The sequence below is a fragment of the Schistosoma mansoni genome, chromosome 1 (assembly GCF_000237925.1).
Source record: "Schistosoma mansoni strain Puerto Rico chromosome 1, complete genome".
NCBI lineage: Eukaryota > Metazoa > Platyhelminthes > Trematoda > Strigeidida > Schistosomatidae > Schistosoma > Schistosoma mansoni.
This window is the reverse complement of record NC_031495.1, coordinates 9,616,148-9,639,254: the sequence shown is the minus strand read 5'-3', so window position 1 is coordinate 9,639,254 and position 23,107 is coordinate 9,616,148. Positions and strand designations below refer to the sequence as shown.

The 23,107-nt window shown below is 32.3% G+C and overlaps 1 protein-coding gene across 1 annotated transcript in view; it reads left to right on the top strand.

Moving 5' to 3' along the window:
- Nucleotides 1-228: 228 nt before the first annotated feature.
- The window catches only part of Smp_162050 (hypothetical protein), a gene marked incomplete at its 5' end in the record, with an annotated part of 61,565 nt that continues 38,686 nt past the window's right edge, over nucleotides 229-23,107 (top strand). Inside the window, 5 exons of the mRNA XM_018793184.1 lie at nucleotides 229-1,945; nucleotides 7,431-8,011; nucleotides 9,895-10,411; nucleotides 15,701-15,793; nucleotides 22,101-22,250. Coding sequence (XP_018647722.1) covers nucleotides 229-1,945; nucleotides 7,431-8,011; nucleotides 9,895-10,411; nucleotides 15,701-15,793; nucleotides 22,101-22,250 — 3,058 coding nt within the window. The remainder of the gene's footprint in view (nucleotides 1,946-7,430; nucleotides 8,012-9,894; nucleotides 10,412-15,700; nucleotides 15,794-22,100; nucleotides 22,251-23,107) is intronic.

Here is a 23,107-nt window from a genome sequence, read left to right as displayed (position 1 = left end):
AACATTAAGACGAAACTCTATAATAAATGATCAAATACATATATCAATCTTATATTCATCTATAACATAATGCTTAAAAATATTTTCTATAAACAGTAACATTCATTCAATCATTATGTATTTGATAATGGAATATAAAGAATAACGATAGTATCAATATTATTAATAATACAAGTAATAATAATTATAACAATGGAAGGTGAACATGATATAAAATCATTTCATCGAATGCCTAGTGAAAGAAGGCGTAAATTATGGTCATTAGCAGCACGTGCAGCTGTTAAATGTCCAGATGATGTTGAAAAAGAAGTAACAACTCAATATGAAAGTTCATTAATTAAAGAATCTGGATCATTAGCTAAAACTCAAGATTCAGGTGTTTCAGTAGATTTTACATATGATAATCAACCATATTCAACAGCATGTTCACCATTTATTTCACATTCATATTGTCGTATAAGTTTAGATACTGAAAGTGCTGAAAACTATGATTATGGTAGGTTGTCAAGAGGTGTCAAAAGGTTCTATGATCCTTTACAGAATGTTACTTTAAGTGCAGACTTAGGTGATGCTACAAATATTGAAAGAGGAAGAAGTTATGTGACAAAACGTAAATCAGTATTTTCAATACCTCACATTCCATCTCATATATCTTCTGCTAGTGCAAATATGCGACGTATTAGAAAGGCGTCTAAACAATTTGATCCATCTATCAAACGTGGAAGTGCAGATACATCAGGTTTAGGTAGTAGCCTAGACTGGGTATCTTTAGAAACCGGACAAACCCCATTCTACCGAAAAATGTCTTCACAGTATGTACATAATCCAAGAACGATTATTACTGTTCATAAAAGTTTAGATGAAAGGCAAACTACTCGCCCTCTTGTTGTAAAAAAACACTTGACAAGTGATGATGGGGATACCGAAAGATATTTATTACAACAGTTCCCTCTAAAAATATACACTACCACTATAGCTCCCGGAATTCCACAGGAATCCTTCTTAGGTAGAGATTTTGTAAAACCATCACAGCATAGGCAGAAGCTTGAAAAATTGCAGCGACCGGTTTACCAACCAGATTACCAGCTAGAAACAACCATCAGTACCAGTGAATCTGGTTCGCCATACAGGCCAAAAAGTGATATTCCACCAAGTCATGCTATAAAGGATCCTCATATGATAACAAGGAGCTTTGACCAGGCGTATTATGCTCATAATATACCGTACAATCACTCAAACTTACCAACAACAAACATATACAGAAGTGATGAAGGTAATGTACCAGTGACTTATTTTGATCGACATGAAACAATAAATTTGCCAATTTTCACTGAAACTGATGATAACCTCTCAAGATATGCCTCAGGTTTGGATGATGGTACGCGAGAGAAAATGTTATCAGATATGCACAGTCGCTCAGTACATTGGGGTCCAATATATAGAAAAGATCAACGGTATTATACAAAGGATCATTTTTGGATAAACCAACAACAACGAAAACGAAATGAACAGCAAAAATTGAAGACATTTTACAGAAGATCACGTACATTAGGTGATAGTGCGGAGAATATTAACACTGATTGGAAGCCAACTAGATCAAAAACACAGGTAAAAACACAACTGTATACTACACCCCCACCGACTGATGAGAAAGAAGCCTATTATAATGGTTTATTAATGGAGCAAAAACTTAAAGAACCTCATATGGATTTTCAAACTTTTTGTAGATTAAGACGGTTAGGTCGATTTAATGATAAATATAATTTTGGATTAGATACAGGCATAATAGATGAATCGCAAAGATTATTACAAGAATCACAAGATTCTTTTCATCTTAAACCCACATATTCAACTCGTAGAAGATGGACTTCAGCTGAAATACCTGAAGTAAAAGTTTCACCGGTTTTTGCTGGTTCAGCTGAAATGCAGTATGATGAAAATGAAAGTAAGTTTTTTTTTCAAAATGGTTCATTTAGACTTTGTCGTAATTGTAATTGACAACAATCAAGTATATTTACAAACAGATAAGATGTCTCTTTTTCCATCTGTTCACCAGTTAAGTTGAAGACATAAAGCTTTTTTTTGAGTCATGGTAAAGATCAAAATTAATATCCAGGAAATTTTTTCCTTTTTCCAAATAATAATACCGGATAATAATGGTTTGCTTTCTAGTCAATAATGTAGAGGGGTGAATATAACCATTATTTTTTCAGTGTTTCACAAAGTGTAATATATAGGATTTCGGAGCACTTTACCGTTTATTTAAGAGGCGAGTGATGTATATGAGAGTACAGTTTTCAGTAAAGATTCCGTTTAGGTCATCCAAAGCATTTTCACATTTATCTTCTGTAAACAAAGCGCTGTAGTTCATCCCAACTTACTGGATGTAAAAGCAAATAAAGTAAAACTTAGAACTTCAAATGAAATTTCCAGTGGATATCATGCTGTTATACACAAAACAAAATGAATGAAAGCAATTCAAGAAAACCCTTGATATCACACACAAATTGAATATTGAAAAATGGATACTCTACAAATTATTAGATATATCTTAACCTTATTTTTCTAGTCATAAGACCTGTAATCATATTTCATAAATGTTTAATTACCAATGGACAGAACAAAGTTGATAGCATTCAGATCAGATTGTTTCTTCGTTCTCTCATCTGTTCCAAAAATGCATCATTTAACATGATAAGCGATTCGAAAATATAGAACAATAAAGTGGATTCATGAAATTCTGTTGATACACTGTGACTGATGAAGTTCAACCGAAGATGATATCCATTGATTGATCACAAATAACCGAAATGTATTGGCTGTGAGATCCAACGGACCAAATTTCAATAACTGACGACTGAGGAGTCGCTAAACAGGAAGGGGTTAATATTTCTATACTTCACGGTTTTCAGTGTTTTCTCAAATAACTAAGGTTCATGAAGAAAACTATCTTTATATTAAAATCATGTTTTGCAGTTCATCGATCATTATCTTCATATATTTAACTAACCATTATCCATCCACTTCAGATTTTACTAGTAACTATACAAATATTCAATATCAACGGATTAAAAAGCAAAAGACTGTTTCCATTTCTTTTAAGTTCCTTACAATGTAGATATTAATTGATTGGCTTAAAATTTTCATTGAAACTATTCATAATTAGGGAATTTCTATCTATTTCTCTACAATATCAACGAATCTGTCTAGATGATATTGTATATTTTCTTTATAATGATTAGAAACACAACTAGTAGTTTGGCAATTTCTTTTATTGTTGTTGACTCGTTTGTTATCAAGCTAATCAATTCTCTATTATTTAACATGAATTATATTACTGTGTATACATTCATAAGCTTGTCGAATAAATAAATCTAAAGTAGCAATTACATGGGTATCCAGATAATTACTAGAATCTCAAGTTTGATTTAATAGGGTTTGGACAGTCGTGGATGTACACTACTGAAGAATCCCATCATAGGACAAAACATCTGTTCAGTGTTTCCAGGTTTTTAATGGTTGTCCAATTTAGACAAGTTTGTAATTTCGTTATAAAAATAATGTGATTTTATTTAATTTTGCAAAAAATTGTTCAGTCAGTGTATGGAAGGAAACAATTAACACTGTCATTACGTATCATTACAAAGATAAATAGTTTATACGGGTAGTTTAAGTTGAAGATATGTTTTCACACTGAACTCACATCATTCGTAGAACTCATGAAAATCAGGAAAAAAATTAGACGATCGTTTCCTTCCTATCTGAGGATCAATAACAGTAATAACTGATGATTTAGTAATTACGAAACCCTAAACCATTGAATGATCAGTCAATCATTGTTTCCTTCTATACATCTATGATTTATCCTATCTTCTCAAATAAAAAAAAATCATGTACGACTAAACCATCCAGCTCAGAGAACGAAACTCCATCAAAATCACCCACCTGGGCTACAAATCTTCTCCACCATTGTATTTTATCTCCATGATATTATTATAATAAGCAAACTAAATTCATTGATGTATTAGTAATTTCTATTCAACTTGACTTTATTTGAATGAATGTATTTTTTTTAAAATATGTCCTTTTCAAGGTTGTTAGAATGTTTTCATTTCAACTAGATTTCGGACATTCAAAATGGAATGAGCATTATAAGTAATAATGAAGAATATAAATAATTATTTTTTTAATTGACTAATTAAATTATATAAGAAGGTAATTATCCATCAAATAGGGTATTCAGTTTTTCTTTTATTATTATTATATCTAAGTAGAAAATCTGAAGTACCAGAAATTGGGTAGTTACTAAGTTTTAGATGAGTTCCTTTTTTTAAATTGGAAATGTATTTGGTTTCTAAGGGTGTCATTTATTTGTTTTTTGTAAAAAAAGACGGTTTTATTCAATAACTGAATTGATATACAATACAGTAGTCGTATCTCTACTAACGTCTTGAATGATAAATAGACTTAGTTGAATATGGAGAGATATTCAATTTGAAAATGAAATGTTTAGATTTGAATAGATCACTTCGAATGTTAGACAAACATTTCTGTTGTTTGAAGACATAAATATTACAATAGTTGAGATCATGAGTTAATTGAAGCTAGATCACCATGGAAAACCTGGAAGCACTGAACGACCGTTTCGTCCTACTGTGGGACTCTTCAGCACTATCCTGCCTCGCGAAATTCGAACTCAGGATCTATCAGTCTCGCGCGCGAGCGCTTAACCTCTAGACCACTGGGTTCTGAGTTCGAATCTCGTGAGGCAGGATCGGGAATGCGCATTGCTGAGGAGTCACACAATGGAAAGAAACGACCATTCAGTGCTTCCAGGTTTTCCATGGTGGTCTAGCTTCAACTGACTTATGATTTCAACCTTTGAAATTACTATAATATCCACGAAACCCCTTCTGACATAAATACTTGTTAATATCAATCTAATGGTTTCTAAGTTGTTCGTTTAACTGTGGAATCAACAACCATAACTTTGGTTCATATTGTGAAAAATAATGTATCATTAAAATGTATTTTAGAACAACTCACTTTATTTAAATAAGACATTTTATTGGACTTGAGACAACTATTAACAACTATAGGACACTAAACAGATGTTTCATTCTATTTCGATACTCCTCAGTAATGTTTGCCTAAGATCCTAAATAAAATTATATGTGAAACGTTTAACGCAATAAGTTTAGATCACTAAGTCGGAATATAACGGTTCATATTCTCGCATTTTAGTCATTTTCTCATGTATCGTACTGTGGAGTGTGCTGCTGATGTCGACAGATATAACGAGTATGTATCACCAATTAAAAGTGGAATACTTAACGGTAGACATTAAATAGGAAGAATATATTTGTAAGATCTCAGCGAATGAATTTGAAGTGAATCCAACGTTTTGCCTGAATTTGAATATCTTATTCATATTCATATGATATTCATATTCGATAATTTTAATGTTTGATTATATTTCCTTGAAAAAACTTGGACCAGATTGTCAGGCGAAACGTTCATTCGTTCGCTGAGATTTTACAAATATATTCTTCCTGTTTAATATCTTACATCAACTCGGCGCTCAAATACTGTGAAACTATTCGCTTTAATTTAGAAGAAAGTTCTTATATACTAACAGTAGATAGTTAAGAGAATCGAAGAGAAGAAAACAAGAACAGAAACAATGATTGGTATGGAAACGAAGGAACAACAAAGTCTGAGACAATTGATGGATATTTTGCAAATGAAGTATTTACTATATGGTTTTTTCAGATTTTATCAAGATATTGTATAATCTTTCATTAAAATACATTTGGTTGTCTCCGATTGTGTTCTCGTTCACTACAAGACAATTGGCTAAGCTTTGACAGCCATATATTCTTGTTAAAAATGTTTAAAACTATTTCACAGCTAATTTACTAGTTGGAACATAGTTTCAGACAACATAAAGTTTATTTAAACAGGAAATATTTTGATGTAAGCATATCATTATGATCCAGATTAAAAACAATGAACAAATCTAATTTGTCAACAGGAAATATGTTATTATTACAAAATTGCATATTCAGTATCACCATATTCGTGCATTTTACAAACAAAATAGTAACTACAAAACTATTCGACAATCACGATCAAATATTTCCATGATCGTTTTTGGTAAATCTTCAACAACAACAAAAGGCACAAGACGTTGAATGTGTTATAAATATATCAGAATAATCCCGTTTAGTACATTCCCTCTTTAAGCTGAACAATAAACCATTTTATCTATTTGATACTGTTTATCTTATTTTATTTTATTTAAACACATAAATATTGGTACAAGGAAGCATCAGATCTATATACGCCTCACAAATCTCATTTGATTTGTGTGAGGGCTGTGATACTGCCCGGGTGCCCAAAGCAGGTGGTTTTCTTAGGCGGCCACCCTCAAAGCCTTCAACATAAAGGTCTGATCCATAAGGCAGTAGGGCATCGTGAGGAGATGCAGTCCTATGGTAGTCGATGATCAACGATTGGTTTATATGCCATTTGTTCCCTCAGGATACTGGGGCCTACGTGCACCTTTGGTTTGGAATCAGGGTTTTCCAACCCTACTACGTGAACTTTCCGTGTCCACCAACCCGGTTAAAGCGCCGAACATTCACTTTTCGTCCTGTCAATTTCGTAAACGACAGTAGTGCCACAAGATGGCAGCGAGTAGGAATTCCCTGGCAGAGGCTATATACGCTATATACTGTTTATCCAGATGATATAATTTAATTCCAGATACAATAGTAAACTCATTTTCTAGGCACGGTAATTCAAAATACAAATCTTCTAGGAAGATTTATTAATAAAGACTTAACAAGATTGACTTGGATTGACATTAAAAAAACTTCTTAGAATTAAGGCATTATGTTTGTCAACGATAAAAATAATGAATAACGCTTGTGGAAGTCATACAAGCTGAAAAAAGGCAATAAATCGAATTTTTCTCAAAGCAAATAACGAAGTAACGAGTATTCACATCGTTGTGATAGAGGATATGTATATGGTATAAACATAATACCCGTTTCACAATTGAGTGTTTATATCGACCTATTAGCTTAGGTTTTGTTGAAAAAGAATAGTACCAATTTCGGGTCCCAGTGTGAACATCAACACTGAGATGTACGTAAATCTGGCTAACGAGTCCAAAGTTGGACAAGACGTGTTTCTTGAATTCCACTGCTAGTTACAATTCATTCATTCTGTAAAAAGTACTTGGTAGGCGAACCGTTTTCACGGATTTGTACATCTCCACAACTAATAGAATGTTACATTACAAATAGTTACAAATTGTGTATAGATAATTATCGAATATCATTAAGCATATTCCACACAGTACACAATTAATTACCTTATTTTCTTTTTTATTCTACCTACATCAACTTCCACAAATATTACAGGAGAAGACCATAAAACAATTGAACATTTTAGTCAAGTTTATCCAATCGATGTACACAATTACGCTAAATATTCGACAGGTAGAAAACGTCCTTACCATGAACAACTTTCCCCATATAAACAACATCGAATCGCCTATGAAGATGAAGTTATCAAACGTCCATGGAGTCAAACACATAAAACAGAAAGATATTTAACTCCACACAGAGGCGATTCATTGAGAAAAGCTTTAAGTTTAGATAAACCATCGTACATGCCAACTCCATTGCATATACCATCTACGTTACAACAGTATCATCATTCATCACATGAACAATTAAAACATCCTGAAGAAAGTTTAGAATCCAAATTTACACGTCAACAGCACTTTAAATATCATATTCCATATTATTCTTCATCATTTGACTATCCATCATTGTCAAGTAGTAAAACAAGACCATTAATTCATCCAGGTTACATACAAACTTATAATTTTTTCTCTCCAATTGAAGAAAAAGGTGATTTTGAATCTGAAACAAAAGGTCATCCATTGATGAGTAAATTTCCTGAGGATAACGATGATATATTTGAAAAGAAACAAAAAGTAAGTAATTCATTCCGGTTAGAGGGCAGAAAAAAACTTGGTTCATATTCTTTTTAAACTTGTCTATTATTTATAATGCTGGGTCTATTTATATATGAATAGTTTGATAGCGACAATTTAATAACAGTTTACAGTTACTCGATTGACTAGTCAGAAACAGTTGAATAAATGAATGGTTCGTAGGCATAAGTCCATTTACTAATACGGAAAACTGACTGGAGTTTTAAAAGTTCAATGATATTATGTTGTGAATAAGACCTGTAAGTCTTCGATTTAATCTTTTGTGTAATGACGTTTAAGTTGTGTAAATTATACTTTCGACTTTCCAAACAACTCTTCAGTAACTTCGTTAATCTGATATAGACGAACAATTTAGTTCATTAACTAGTCAATAAATATCTAGTTCGTCATCAGATTATTTCATTAGAAAGAACTACTCTTATGTGTTGAAGTGTTTCTAACTGGATCATATACTGAAAATTTACAACTTAGTCATACAATTTACACTCAACGTGATGAATAAACTTATGTGACTATTTGTATAATCTCGAGAAATATTTGCTAGGTTTTAAACAGTCAAAAGTAACTTGATGGAAAGGGTTATTTTTTGATAAGAAATGTAGTGAAAGACGATTAAAATTGTTTTTAAATTCATCACAGATAATTCAATCTCCTTATGATTCAAAACTTTCATGAAGGACTTCATTCATATTTCTGAAACGTTTGCCACTTGTTCATTCTGTTTTGATACTCTTTTTATCCGTTGTACTTCAATCAGCCTTCACCATCTCACCTCTCATACCCATGGATAGTGCTGTCATCATCAAGATTTCCGGGAGTATTCCCTCTTAAAATTGATGTTAATGTCCTGTTGATTTTGCCTATTTCAGATGTGGCAGGTGTACTGGTTACTTGTGTTTATATAATCAAGTTCATTACCAAGAACAACAGTTGTATAAAAGTCACCTTTGAAAGAATGAAAAGGAAATCAGATCTTACAGACTTTTTGTGTAAACATAGTGGATACTGAAGTATAACATTATCACGTTTATCTTGATATTCCTTCGGTCGTATTTCCTCATTATAATAGCATAAAGCGGATTTCTAAAGCAGTTACTTGTAAAAATTATTAATATATTTTTGTCTAAATTAAGAAGTATAAGACCGATTATTGGGATTCTTGTTGATTAAATCAATAATACTACTATTATCACTACCACTGCTGCTACAACTGTCGCATCACGACTACACTGATATAAAATCTATCATCATTTTGTGCAAAAATCAAAGGTATGGTGTGGCGAACTGATGAGTCCACCGAGGTGAAACTTATCACTTCTATGTTCAAATTCACCTTTTGAATATTGGTCACATTTTAATTCTAATTACCTGAGTTTTTACAAGAATTGTATGTATTACCATTGCTCTTATTGTGTTATTCAATAATTCCTAATATAATAATATGAGATAGCTAAATGTAATCAAAAGGAAATTTTGGACTAACGCTTTCTTTTGTAGTTGGCATTTATTAGTCAGTGAAGTAAGCTTTCCTGTAGAAATCGAGCTTGTTTCACCCATCATCGGGCCATTCAGACCATAAATGATCTTTTTAACTTAGTTTATTAAATTACTGTAATGGAGAAATCATACCTGTAAGAATTTCGAACATAAAACTTAGCTTCAGAGTTTTTCTGATGACAGACTTTAGATATAATAATTGGACTAGTATATGAAATCGGTAAGACTTATAGTCTCATTAAAAAAGCATGACATTGTGTTAGTTCTTAATGACCAAATGGTCCATGACTGAATATTTTTTATTCTACAATCTTTTTTCAATCACAACTCAAATTTATTTCATGTATATATTCAATGTATTACAGATTTATCCTGTGCAAATCAAAGATGATCATGGGCTTTCAACACATAAACAAAAGTCTGCATCACATGTTACTACTGATATTACAGATGGTATAAGTAATCATAGTAGTCAAAAAAAGATTAATCAATCACCATTAAAGAAAACAATTTCACCTAGTGCATCAACAGATGATATCATACCATATGATAGAAAATCTTTTACATCATATAAAGAAGTTCGAATTAGTGAATCACAAAGTTATGAACCTAATGGAATTAAAAAATCAGTAACACTATCAAATGATATTAATATTGAACAATCACCACAAATTACAACACGACATACTACAACTGTACCATCAAGTGGAATTTTAAAAGTATCTGTACATTTAGGTGAAAGTGAAATACAAGAATTTGCTGAATACTGGGACCATAGTATATTTTCAGGTGCAAGAATCACTGCAGTTTGTTTAGCTGGAGTGGCTTCTGTTTGTTTAGTTTGTTCTGTATGTGCCAGCACATGGTTATATCAGGGATATGGTAAGTGATAGTATAATATTAATCATATTGTTTATAAATACGTGAATTTATTAAAGAACACTTGTTTGGAAAACATGTTCAGTACATATTCAAGTGTTACATTATTCTGCATACTTAAAGAAAGTTGATATCATTAATTAATTTCTACTAGACAACCAAAGATAGCCAAGAAGTACTGATTATATTTTTGTTTCAATGTAAAACTTCCAAGTAGTGCTCAACATGGAGCTGAACTCAGGGACATTTATACATACTTACATATTACGAATACTAATGGTGAGAACAAACCTTGTTACTAGTATGCCCTTCAACGCGTAGACAACCTTAAGTATTCAATGCGAATCAAGGATGAGGAAGACTGATACACTATACTTGACCGTAGGCTCATTACTAGCTACCTCCAAACGAAGAGGAAAAACACAAGACTAATGGGCAACAATCCAAGATCGTCATTATATCTCAAACATCCATATATATATATATATATATATATATATAACACCAGACAACTCAGAAGACCAATCGAGTAACAGTATTAACACGGAGCAACAATATTATTGAAGAGTAAAATGGAATACTGAGTATACAAATAATCGGTTCTAGTTTATTAGTGGAAAATGCTATATCAGCAGTTTATGTTTCACATAAGATCTTGGAACTAGGGTAATACGGAGAGAATAAAATCAAAATACTTGATAAACATCTAATCAGTCAATATATATAATCGTGGAAAAGTAGCTTTGAAAAATTTTATCTCATAGTTAAATCGTCTCTTAGAACAGACATAGCTGTTATAAGTTTACTTTTTATTACTAAAGAACTTCAGTAATCTACAAAAGCCATACATCCATTTCCTAATAGTTGTAGACTCTTCAGCAATATACACACAAAAACCCCTTTTACGATTGAACCCGTCTAAAATGAAATTATTTCATTTTTGTATTGGTTGCTTGAATCATCCCACTGATGCCTAGGACTGCAATTGGTCAGTCTTTTATCGGCATATATGCGTCCTGTGCAGATTGCCTCAATATTGCTGAATGAATAACGTGATGACGTTTGAAGCGAATGATACTGGGTTCAAGTCCTGGAGTGAACATCAACTCTAGGATGAAGGCACATCCAGCTGATTAGTCCCAAATAGGACGGGGCACGCGTCTTGAATTTCACTGCTAGTCACCATTGTCCTAGCTTATAAAATTACTTAGTGTCATTAAAATCTGACCAATCACGTTTTTCAAATAGATGGATCGTTGTTAGTAGTCGAAATCAGGAAGCATGTTAAGTTTCGTTTAAGATTTGGCACTTAGGTGTATTTTCATTTCAATATTAATGTTCACGCTAAGGTTCAAACCCAGTACCTTTCGTTCCAGATGGTCAACACACTATTTACTGAGCTACTTAGTACAGGTAGCTACAAAACTGTTGAATGCTTATAATCATGATTATTAATCTCAGATTATATATTTTCAGTTATTCAGTATTATTGTGTATAGTTATTACAAGAAAACTCTAAATACTTACGCATTCAATGTTAACATAATTAAAGCGTTCAATTATACTCAATCTACTAAAATGCATCAACCATAACGATAGTAAATTAGCTATTCCTCATACTAAAATGATGCCTACAGTTAAAGTTGATCATTGTCAAGAACTATTATCAACTGGGAAACTTTTGATGATTCAAAGAGTACTGGTTAAGTTTTTCATTCTAGTATATATTTTGTAAGATGATGGATACAATATCTTTGAACCAATTAATGCATGTCATTTCAAAGGTTATTTATCTTGTTAGTAAGGAATGTACATCTTTTCATGTAGACAGAGTTATATTTGATCAAACCATCCAGTTGGAACAAATATAACTCATCTATATATTTATTTATCATCGCAATAACAATACCCCAATAATACATGAAAATCCCATAAATGGAACTAATAAGATACATATACATATATATCATGTTTTTAAACAGAATTTATGACTGGAGTAGGAAGTTTGTGCGATTAACCATTAGACTACAACTAATGGTAGAGCACACTATAAATCCTATGATCTGTCATTGTAATTAACAGATATTGAATAATAATTATACATTTATATAGCAGATTGACTGTTATTAGAAGTAAAACCAAAGTTGAGCATTTTGTCTAATCGTCAAATAAGTAGCTGAGTGGATAACACATTAGTGTTTGAAGTGAAAGGAACTGTGCTGAAGTCTTGGTGTCAATATCAACACTGAGATAGAGGTACATGCAGCTGACTCACCTCATATAAGGTGATAAGTGGGTCCCGGATTCCACTGGTGATGGCAATCCATCAAGAAACTGAACTTTTATTGGTGCTTAAATATTTTCCATCCAATTTTTGTAACCTCAAATGTTAAAGCTAATCTCAAACTCTTTTGGTCCTTTATTGACCAATAAGCATCATGGTTAAATTGATATGACATGTATTAATAAGCGATAATAAAGGCTAATCTGGGTACAATGTTTTCATACGGTTTATAATCAATCTTTCAACCTTGTAAGTAATGTATAATTGGTATAGAAATCCATTCATAGAACTTTTAGTAAACTCCTCACTTAGTTACTAACACTTCAACATTGATTTGACTAGTCGGTTTTGAAGTGTGATTGAGTGTTAGTCATCTAATCTATCTGGTTCTTTTATAATCATTTTTTCGTACCGAAAAAGTCACTCAATCGTGTCTTACTTACTTACTTATTTACGCCTGTTACCCCTTGTGGAGGAGCATAGGCCGCTCACCAGCCTTCTCCACCCAACTCTGTCCTGGGCAATCTTTTCCAGTTCTTTCCAGTTGTTATTCATCTTTTTCATATCTGCTTGTTCCTTCAACTCCCAGGGCAGAGTTTAAATGGTCTGAATTATTTTTTTCTGGTTAGCGTTCTGTTAGCGAGTTAGTTTTTCTACAGGATGGGGTCGCTAACCCCATGCCCAACCTTCCTCCTTTACCCGGGCTTGGGACCTGCAGTAACTCTAAAAGAGCTGCAGGCGGAGTCTACATTCGAAATAATCAAATAATACACAATTCATAACAGATACAATTTTATAGTTTCACTATATATGTACGGAATATATATAGGATGATCGCATCATTATTCAAGATCACAGTGGTCTTTGTTACCTTTTCTCCAAGGTATACGTTAATTTATTTTTCTTTGTAAAGCTCCCGATTCGTTTATTTATTCATTTCATTTATGTTCATTTATTTTATTCCACTATATGATGAGATTAAACAACTGCTTGTTTTATCGCCTGACTGACTGATTGACGGACTAGTTGACTGATGATTGATAAAAATCAACCAATTAATTGTTTGACTATTCGATAATTTATATCAGAAAGGGGGTTTTTATGGAGATTGTAATAATTTAATAGTTGGATTCATGAATTGATTAAAGTTAGACCACCATGGGAAACTTGAATAACTACATGGTAGATTTATGCATCTTGTCCGATAAGTAGAAATTCAATCTGTATGATTTGTTTAATTTTACAAATGGATAGGTTCTTTTCTGTTTATGTTTCTATTGGTGTTTATTCAAATAACTTATTGAATAATATTTTCCTCCGTAAACAATATAAAATGAATCTCCAAAAACTCCTCCGAACAAATTTATAGTCATATGGCTTACTGAGAAATGACTACTTGAAGTACTAGAAAGAGTTATGACCTGTGGATTTCAGATCTGTTGGAAGTGAAATAGTTTTCACCAATGTGTCATCACGCTGTATTATAAATAGATTGAAGTTGTACATGTAGACTTTGGGGTTTCAGCTCAATAGTTCAGTGGTTAAGTGTTCATCAAGGTACCTGATGGTTCAAGGTTTGACCTTTAGCATGAGCGTGCACTAGCGAAAAGTGTTGCATTAAGGATGCACTAAGTGTTTAATGCTCCTTACTTTAGTGTGGTATCCAATATAAAATCAATCAATAATGAAAATAACCTTTAAACAAAAAACAACTTTGCGTCATATATACTAAAAACAGTGAAGATTTAACACTTTCTGTCATCAAAGAAGTCTATTATAAACATACTTTGTAAGTAATAGCTAATAATGATTGTTTCAAATAAACATAGTGAACTATGAAACAACAAACGATATACATATTAGAAACATATTTTTATAGCTAGTCAAGTATATTCCTAATAATGAATTAGTGATTTATGCTTGTTTCATATTGTTCACATCACAAATTCACCTAATACAATCATAATCATAGGTTAAAAGAATGAAATTTTAATTAACTCGGTTTAAAACAGCTACTACAGTATAGTACTGAATGATTTAGGTGTTCATCACTAAATTATCTGAACTAAGTTCAGCAGGATAATTGATGATGGAAAATAGTCTTCGTTTGAACATACAAACTAGGTTCTCAATTTCAAACAGCTGAAGAAAATCAATGAAATTAATGAAATCATTGAATTCTGTCACAGTTGATCAAAGTTAGGAATAAGGAGACCAATAGATGTAAAGGTTATATGTTCATAGTGAGACTTCAAGACTTTAATTTCGACACTTTTAGGAGTTATGTAGGGTCAATATTAAGGATCCTAAAGCAGAATAAATTATCTAAAATTTTCTAGATGAAGTCAGTCTATGATGAAATTCAAACTATCTTCAGAGAAATTTAAATATTTTGTTCACATATATGCTGAAAAAGAATAATTACACTAAGGAAAACAAGTTAGGAATTGGAACTCTTTTTATCTAAAGCATCACTGAAGTCCATTACTGAGGTAATATTCAGTAGTGATTATAGTCAAATAACAGTGTACAATATACACAAAAATTTACAACACCATTAAATAATGATTATGATAATAATGTAGTGAACAAAACACGAGTGGGGACAATCGAATGTATTCTAGTGCAAATTACAGACTATATCAGTAAATTCTGATAACCATACCATGAACAGTTAATTTGCAAAATAACAACCAATTGTCTCACTCTTCACTGTTCCTTCTGTAAATATCAGTTCGTCTTCTCTAATTTCATTGTTCATGCATTTTCCTACCAATTACGCTTTATTTCAGTTCTTTTCTTATCGGTCTTCTGCCAAAATACATTCTATATCTGACCATCACCATATACTACTCATGTGGATATAAGTAGACCACACCACAATAGCTGTTTTCAACTGTTATAAGGGGCTATGAAATAGAATGAATTGGTTTAGTCTTGCGAACCTTGTTAATCATGTATTGTTCAAATCATTTATTATATGATTTCTTATTGTTTATTTTTCTCAGCAAACAATATTACACATAGTGGGTTTTGGAAACGTTGTAATTATTTCAATCAAACATGCGAAATCATGCTTCCTTTTATCACTAAACATGAAGGTAAGTTAGTCATCATTTCTTACTAGAAATTAGTCATTGAAATCATGTTTATTGGAGTATTCATATGAGTAGTGTATGCTTTGCACGATTGTTGACAACTGGTTAGAGGATTGAAGCAACGTGCCAAAGGTTCAGTTTAGTTAATTATACAAATTCATTTTAGATGTTCAAATATTCAGTCTGTAGATTAAGCGTTTGCGTGCGAAACCGAAGATCACAGATACGATTCCTAGTGATGAGGTCACGGATCCCTTCTCCTGATGAGTTCCATACAAAAACGAAATAGTTGTTCAATGTATCCTGTTTTTCAGTGGTTGTCTAGCTGAAATTATTCCGTCATTTAATTGATCGAAATTATTATTTTAGTTGTAGTCTCTGTCAGCAGAACCCACTTCAGTGAACCATGTGAAAATTTACTGAATATCTTAATTAGTGGTAAACAGTTATAGTCGTATTGAATATACATGGATGTATATCAGTGAAAAACCAACAAAATAAGCATTGAATTGCATAGGAATCGGATTTATCATAATTTTGTCTAAATAGGACAATGAAGAATCCCCTACTTTATAAGTAGGTGATTGGAAGCAGCTGTCAGGAATGTTGTTTGTTGACACGTCATAAAAGGAACTATTGAATGCTTTCCTAGAAGTTAGACTTTATTTCCAAATCACCAAATTCAATATAATAAATCTCTTTCCTCAAATCAAAGGTGATACATGTTTACACCAAGAAAATTTTATCATTAACACTAACATAAGAAAAATGTCCCTAATTATGATGATAAATAAAACGGGTTCAAATCCCATGAGGAGCACTACATTTCACATATACTCAATGGATGGAGCTGACCAACATGAAACTCACATTCACAGCTTTTTAACAGCGCTATCTAACTACCTAGAACTATAGACCACTATTATAACGTGTGGCCTGCATGCCCTGTTTATTATACATGACGTGACGATGCCGCCAATTAGAGAACAGTGATTTTGTCAAACGAACCGATGACATACGAAACCCGTACAAGCAGTCTAGAGTACTTATCGGTCCTGCTTGCTGCCTAGCCCAGCCAGTAAAGTTCAGAACACCAATCTCAGCCTCTGCAGTATAAATCATTATATTTCAAACATACTAACTTTATATACCAATCAAACAGACCGCATCGTACCATAAAATAAGAAAATAACATTTGTACAAGATTTAGCCAAATGTGCCTGTGAATGTGGGAGGCAGTAATTACTAGAATGAGGATAACTCAAGAACGGCAAACCTCATAACAGTAGTTCATAAGTCAAAATAAAGCTTATAATAAGGGGGACATGAATATGAATAGTTTAGTTACTTAACAATTATACAATAGGAAATATAAATATCATATTGGTCCATGAATAGCCCTTAAAGTTACTATTCATAATTCTTTTCGGGATATAACAACCACCAAATAATCATTTAACATAACTCATTTCAATCTAAAACGTTTCAATAAATGACTCAATAAATATTCAATCTCAGTGATAAAAAATTTTAATTTCTGGTAGATACGTGTGAAGAACATTACACTACTCAATGGTCAGAAGTTCCCTTAGAAAAGTTTTAAAATAATACAATTATGAAATCATTCTTAATGATAAAAATTATGGTAAACATTCAGAAAGCCATAAAATTTTGAAGTTAATTTCTTTTAACGAAATTGCTTAACTTCACAGAATAAGTGGAAGCTACTATTCTTATCAAGATTTAGTTGAAGTACAAATGAAATATAAAATAATTTTTAATAGATTAACAAAACTTTTCAAATGACGGATATAATTCCCTCAGAATTTGACCGAACAATTCCTCTTTCAATATTAAATAACAAAACTATTGACAGAATCTTAGTAAAATCACTTCATCAATAATAATGATATCATTTTGAAGTTAACCTGGTAATTGTTGTATTTCATATTAGTTATTTGTGTAGGTTTATACTACCTTGTTGCTAATATTCACAACTACAGTTGGTTAATCTCTGTTTTTGCACAATGCCGATGACTGAATGCTATGATATTAGAAATTGAATATGTTTCAAGAAAATGTTCACGCATAAAATCCAGCATGTACATCTTATTCTATTTATGCAAACAATACTATTACTTTTCAAGTGATAGATACTGGATTTGAATTTCAATGTGAACACTGGCACTAGATTGTAGATAAGTTTAGCTGACGAATCATAAATAAAATAAAAAGACTGTTGTGAATTCCACTGCCAACCACTCCTCAAACTATGGAATGTTTTTTTGCCAGAATGATGTTTTTAGGAGCAAATAAAGAATCTATTATCATATAATTTATAGTTATTGCTTCCTCAGAGAAAATTAATGCTTCACTATACAAAGTATCAACTTAAAATAGTGTTGCTTATAAATATCCATATTATTTAGGTGAAGTTTAGTTCTTTGAGATGGATAATTTTATCTTAGAGTTTCCATTGTTCATCTGAACAGCACAATCAACATGAGCTTCTCTCTGGAGAACAATGGAATCTTCAGGACCAAATCATCCAACTCAGAGAACAAAACTATGCCAAAAAGCATCCATCTGGCCTACAAATCTTGATCTATATTATAATTTGAAAATAACTGACCCGAAGGAGAAGACAAACACAACAGATGAGGATCTAATTGACATTGAAAACTGAACAATAATCATCTCTCAAATACACTGATATTTATATACTTTATTTTGATTGAGTAACTGTCAAACTTTATGTAAAATTTACTAAGTGACACATGATATTAATTCTAAAATAACATAAGACATGGACAGAAATATCATATTTTATGATGCCACAATCAATGAATATAACTAACGGTTAAGTGCTCTGGCGCAAGACTGGTAGGTCCTGGGTTCGAATCCCGCTCGCGAGGCGAGATCGTGGATGCACACTGCTAAGAAGTCCCACAATAGGACAAAACGGCCGTCCAGTGTTTCCAGGTTTTTCATAGCGGTCGAGCTTCAATTGACTCATGCTTTCAACTATGAAAGTAATGAGATCTCCACAAAACTCCTTCTGATTATATCTAATTTACTCGACTGAATAATGATTTTCAATTAGTTAAGAGATCTACATGACTACTCTTGAGTTAATAGATTGAAAATAGATTCTTATTATACATTATTGTAATTAAACTACTTATGAATAGGTTTATTTTTTTGAAATATATAATATAGTTCCGGTAATTATTATTCTATAATTACTTTTGCATTTTTCATTGTTATTACTAACAATACTACTGTCATTAATACTACTGAATACTTTATATATTGTGTTATAATGATTTGGTGTAGAAAATAGCTCATTTTAAGAATAGTTTTTTATTAATGATTTATAACACCTGAAAATTGGTAAACTGTTGTATTATAATTGAGAATTTCACTTTATCTTACACTTATCAACTAAATCTGTTCTAGAGTTGTTACTTACTTACTTACCTATACCTGTAACCCCTCGTTGATGAGTATAGGCCACCCACCAGTATTCTCCATTCAACTCTGTCCTGGGCAATGCGTTCCAGTTCTTTCCAGTTGTTATTCATCCTTTTCATATATGCTTCAATCTCCCGGCCTGATGTGTTTTTCGGCCTTCCTCTTTTCCGCTTCCCTTCAGGATTCCAAGTTATGGATTGCCTCGTGATACAGTTTGTTGATTTCCTTAACGTATGCCCTATCCACTTCCAACGTCTTTTCCTAATTTCATCTTCAGCTGAAAGCTGGTTTGTCCTCTCCATTAAAACGCTGTTGCTGATAGTATCCGGCCAGTGAATATTGAGTATTTTGCATAGACAACTGTTTATAAACACTTGTACATTCTTGACGATGGATGTAGTAGTTCTCCACATTTCAGCTCCGTACAGTAGGACTGTCTTGACATTCGTATTAAAGATTCTCACCTTGAAACTAGTTGACATTTGTTTCGAGTTACATATGTTCTTTAATTGTAGAAATGCTGCCCTTGCTTTGCCAATCCTCGTCTTTACATCTGCATCCGATCCTCCTTGTTTATCAATTATGCTTCCCAGATACGTGAATGTCTCCACCTCTCCCAGAGTTTCTCCATCAAGTGTGATTGGGTTTGTGTTCTCCGTGTTGTATTTGAGAACCTTGTCTTTTCTTTTGTGTATGTTGAGGTCTATTGATGCAGAGACTACTGCTACATTTGTTGTCTTCGTCTGTATTTGCTCATGTGTATGAAATAGGGCTAAGTCATCTGCGAAATCCAACTCATCTAATTGATTCTGAGATGTCCATTGTATTCCGTGCTTTCTGTCAGATGTCGAAGTCTTTATAATCCAGTTAATCACCAGAAGAAAGAGGAAGGAGGAGAGTAGACAGCCTTGTCTGACTCTCTATAGTTGCTACTCAATAAAAAAAGGTGATGCTTTTAATTTACTGTGTTAGTATTTAGTAATCTTCATTTCCAGATTTAATTGATTTGTATTGATTATTTAATGACACTAGGGATATTTTATTTTACACTTTCAATATACTTAAACTACCCTTATTATTTTCTTTAACAATTATTTAACTTATCAATGAACTGATTGTTGAATCTAAAAAGTATTCGTTAGCAATCACATTCAGATTGAAGAAAACTGGATTAGTTTTTTCGGTGACTAATGAAATAAACATGAGGGTTGTAAATAGAAACTTGATTTCATTTAGTGTAACAATGAACAGTTAATGGAGTTTTTTTCATTTAAAAGAGAAAAATTCTGTTGTGAAAAATCTGATTCAAATCCAAACCTTATTCATTATGACTATATTTATGTTCAGATGGTTTGACACGTTTGCCAGGTTTAACCTTTGTTTATTGTTTTTATCATTTTCCAACAAGGCTTACTCTTAAAATTGATGGGAAAATAACCTCTTTGAAGATCCAAACATGCTAACATGAAAATGCAATCAAACACACTGTGACTGAGCTTATTTGATCAAGCGTTAACGCATACTAATAGGGATTAAATAAATGAATACTGTAAGCACGCTATTAAACTACTAAATTAAGTTAGGTTAACGACTAAACAAAGCTGTTAAATGAAGTATTTTATTTAGCAATACATATCAGAAAGATCTCCAAGCAACCCCAAAAAATTTAACTCTATCTTTCACTAAAATCTTCATTGTTCAGACAAGCACTTATGGATTCTAATTTGAAGACTATTAAAACAGTGATTTCTGCTATAGGAGACGACTTCAACCATTAATTGCAACCGCTGAGGCATCCTCAACGAAGAATTTTGATCCTATCTGTATCAGTCGTATAATTAGTAAAAGAATTTATGGGTAGACTTCCCGTCTTGATCTTCCCATGTCTAATTATTATCCAACCTCTTCTTATGTTAATCAACAGTACATGACTGTAAAAGCTGTCGACAGACATTTGTAATTTATGTCCCAACCATCTTATTCATTTCAGGCTTACAGTCTCAGAAACTAATCAGTGTTTTTATCTAATACCTTACATTCAGCCTCAGGGTTTGCCAGCACATACGATAAACACTTAAAAGACTCTTTGGATCAAATAAATTAAGCCTGGCTAAGCTTTGTTTCTAGAGCATCTTTACTGTACCTAAATAATATGGATAAAGTCTTAAATTCGATCATATGACAAATACTAAATAGCCTATCTACTTGAAATAACTGAATCTAATACTTAACATTACCATTATTATCAGACATCCTTAAAAAATTGCAGATTTTACAGCACGTTGAAGTCTGACTGAAATTAAAATAATTAATCTAGTGCATTATCCTATCTGAAGAAGACGTTTCTGTAACATACACTTGAATATGGCAGGAATATTCACACTGAAAGATAACATTCGTGTTATACTGTCAAGTAATTAGTTATTACTATTGTCTTAGTCCTACAGAAGTTTAGTCTTGACTCGAAAAGCTTAATTGTAATATTACTGACTGAGACGTTTGATGGGACTGGTTCTATTTTTATGAATAGTAGGAAATCCCGCTAAAACTCTTCATACATCGTATTGATGAGTGTCAATCAGTATGAAACCTAATTATAATTTGACTGTTTAATTATTGTTTCTCAGTAGATTAAACTTCATATATTGAACTTATACTTTGTCAGTTTGGAGTTCTTGCTTGTTTGTTCTGATCACTGAGGATTCTCCAGCAGGTTTTTTGTCTGTATTCTGAATAGCATTTTATATTGTGCATACATTCACGTATTTTATTCAGTTAATTGTCGTAAACTTCATTGAATATTTGCACTTTGTTTTTCACTTGAATATCATTTTAGGCTGGCAAGATGGTGCATTCTTTATACTTGTATTGGCTATATTATTAGGATTTTTAGGATTGAGTCTTTCAGTGGCTGGCCACTTAGTTTATGCTCTTCCGAAAAGATTATATTATTTTCATTCAGGCGGTGAGGCACATGTCGTTGCAGGTAAGTTAATTTTTTCAAAAAGGAAATGGTATGCGTATTCGGGTGATTTTTAAACTTACATATATAGCTCAGTAATATTGATTATTTGATCAGTGTCTTTTGGCACATTTGTATCCTGTACGAACTGTCTCCAAATAAGCCTAAGTCATGACCACTATAAGCAGAGATAGATGATGACTAATAGTGGAAACATCAATGCGGAGATTCAAACAAGCAATACAAAAATCAATTAAACTTCTCCTCATGGCACAAGTCAGTGTGTATCTGGACTCAGTAGCTAAATGGACAACATGAAGGAGTTTGAAGTGAACGGTAGTGTATCCAAGTTCTGGAATGGACATTAACTGTTGGATGCAGATACATCCAGTAGACGAGTCCCAAATAGGACGAAACGTGCATCCTCGATTCCACTTCTAGCCACCATTCATCAGTGCTCATAGTGCTTGGATGTATGTAGTATTTTCGTAATACAGCTTACAAACAGTGTGCAATGTTAATGTCCTTAAACTACAACTTTTGTGTAACAGTGTATAAATTTACCCAGTTGGCAAACTCGACTAGGTAAAGTGATGTTTAAGTTTGTAATCTATTATTTACTGACAGATAAAAGTAAGGGATTAAGGTCAACAGATGAACCGGTAAGTAATCTTATCATACTGCTGCATACATTCAGTTTACATTTTACAGGATGAATTAGAGAAAAGAAGCAATACAAACTATGTAATTATTAGTTTACTTGCAGCCATTAATAATACTATTCCAATGAAACCGAATAATAAACACACCATAACTTCCATTGTTTATATATTGTTAAACTATTCTTTAATATTCATTTAGTATTGTTTGTTTGAATCTTC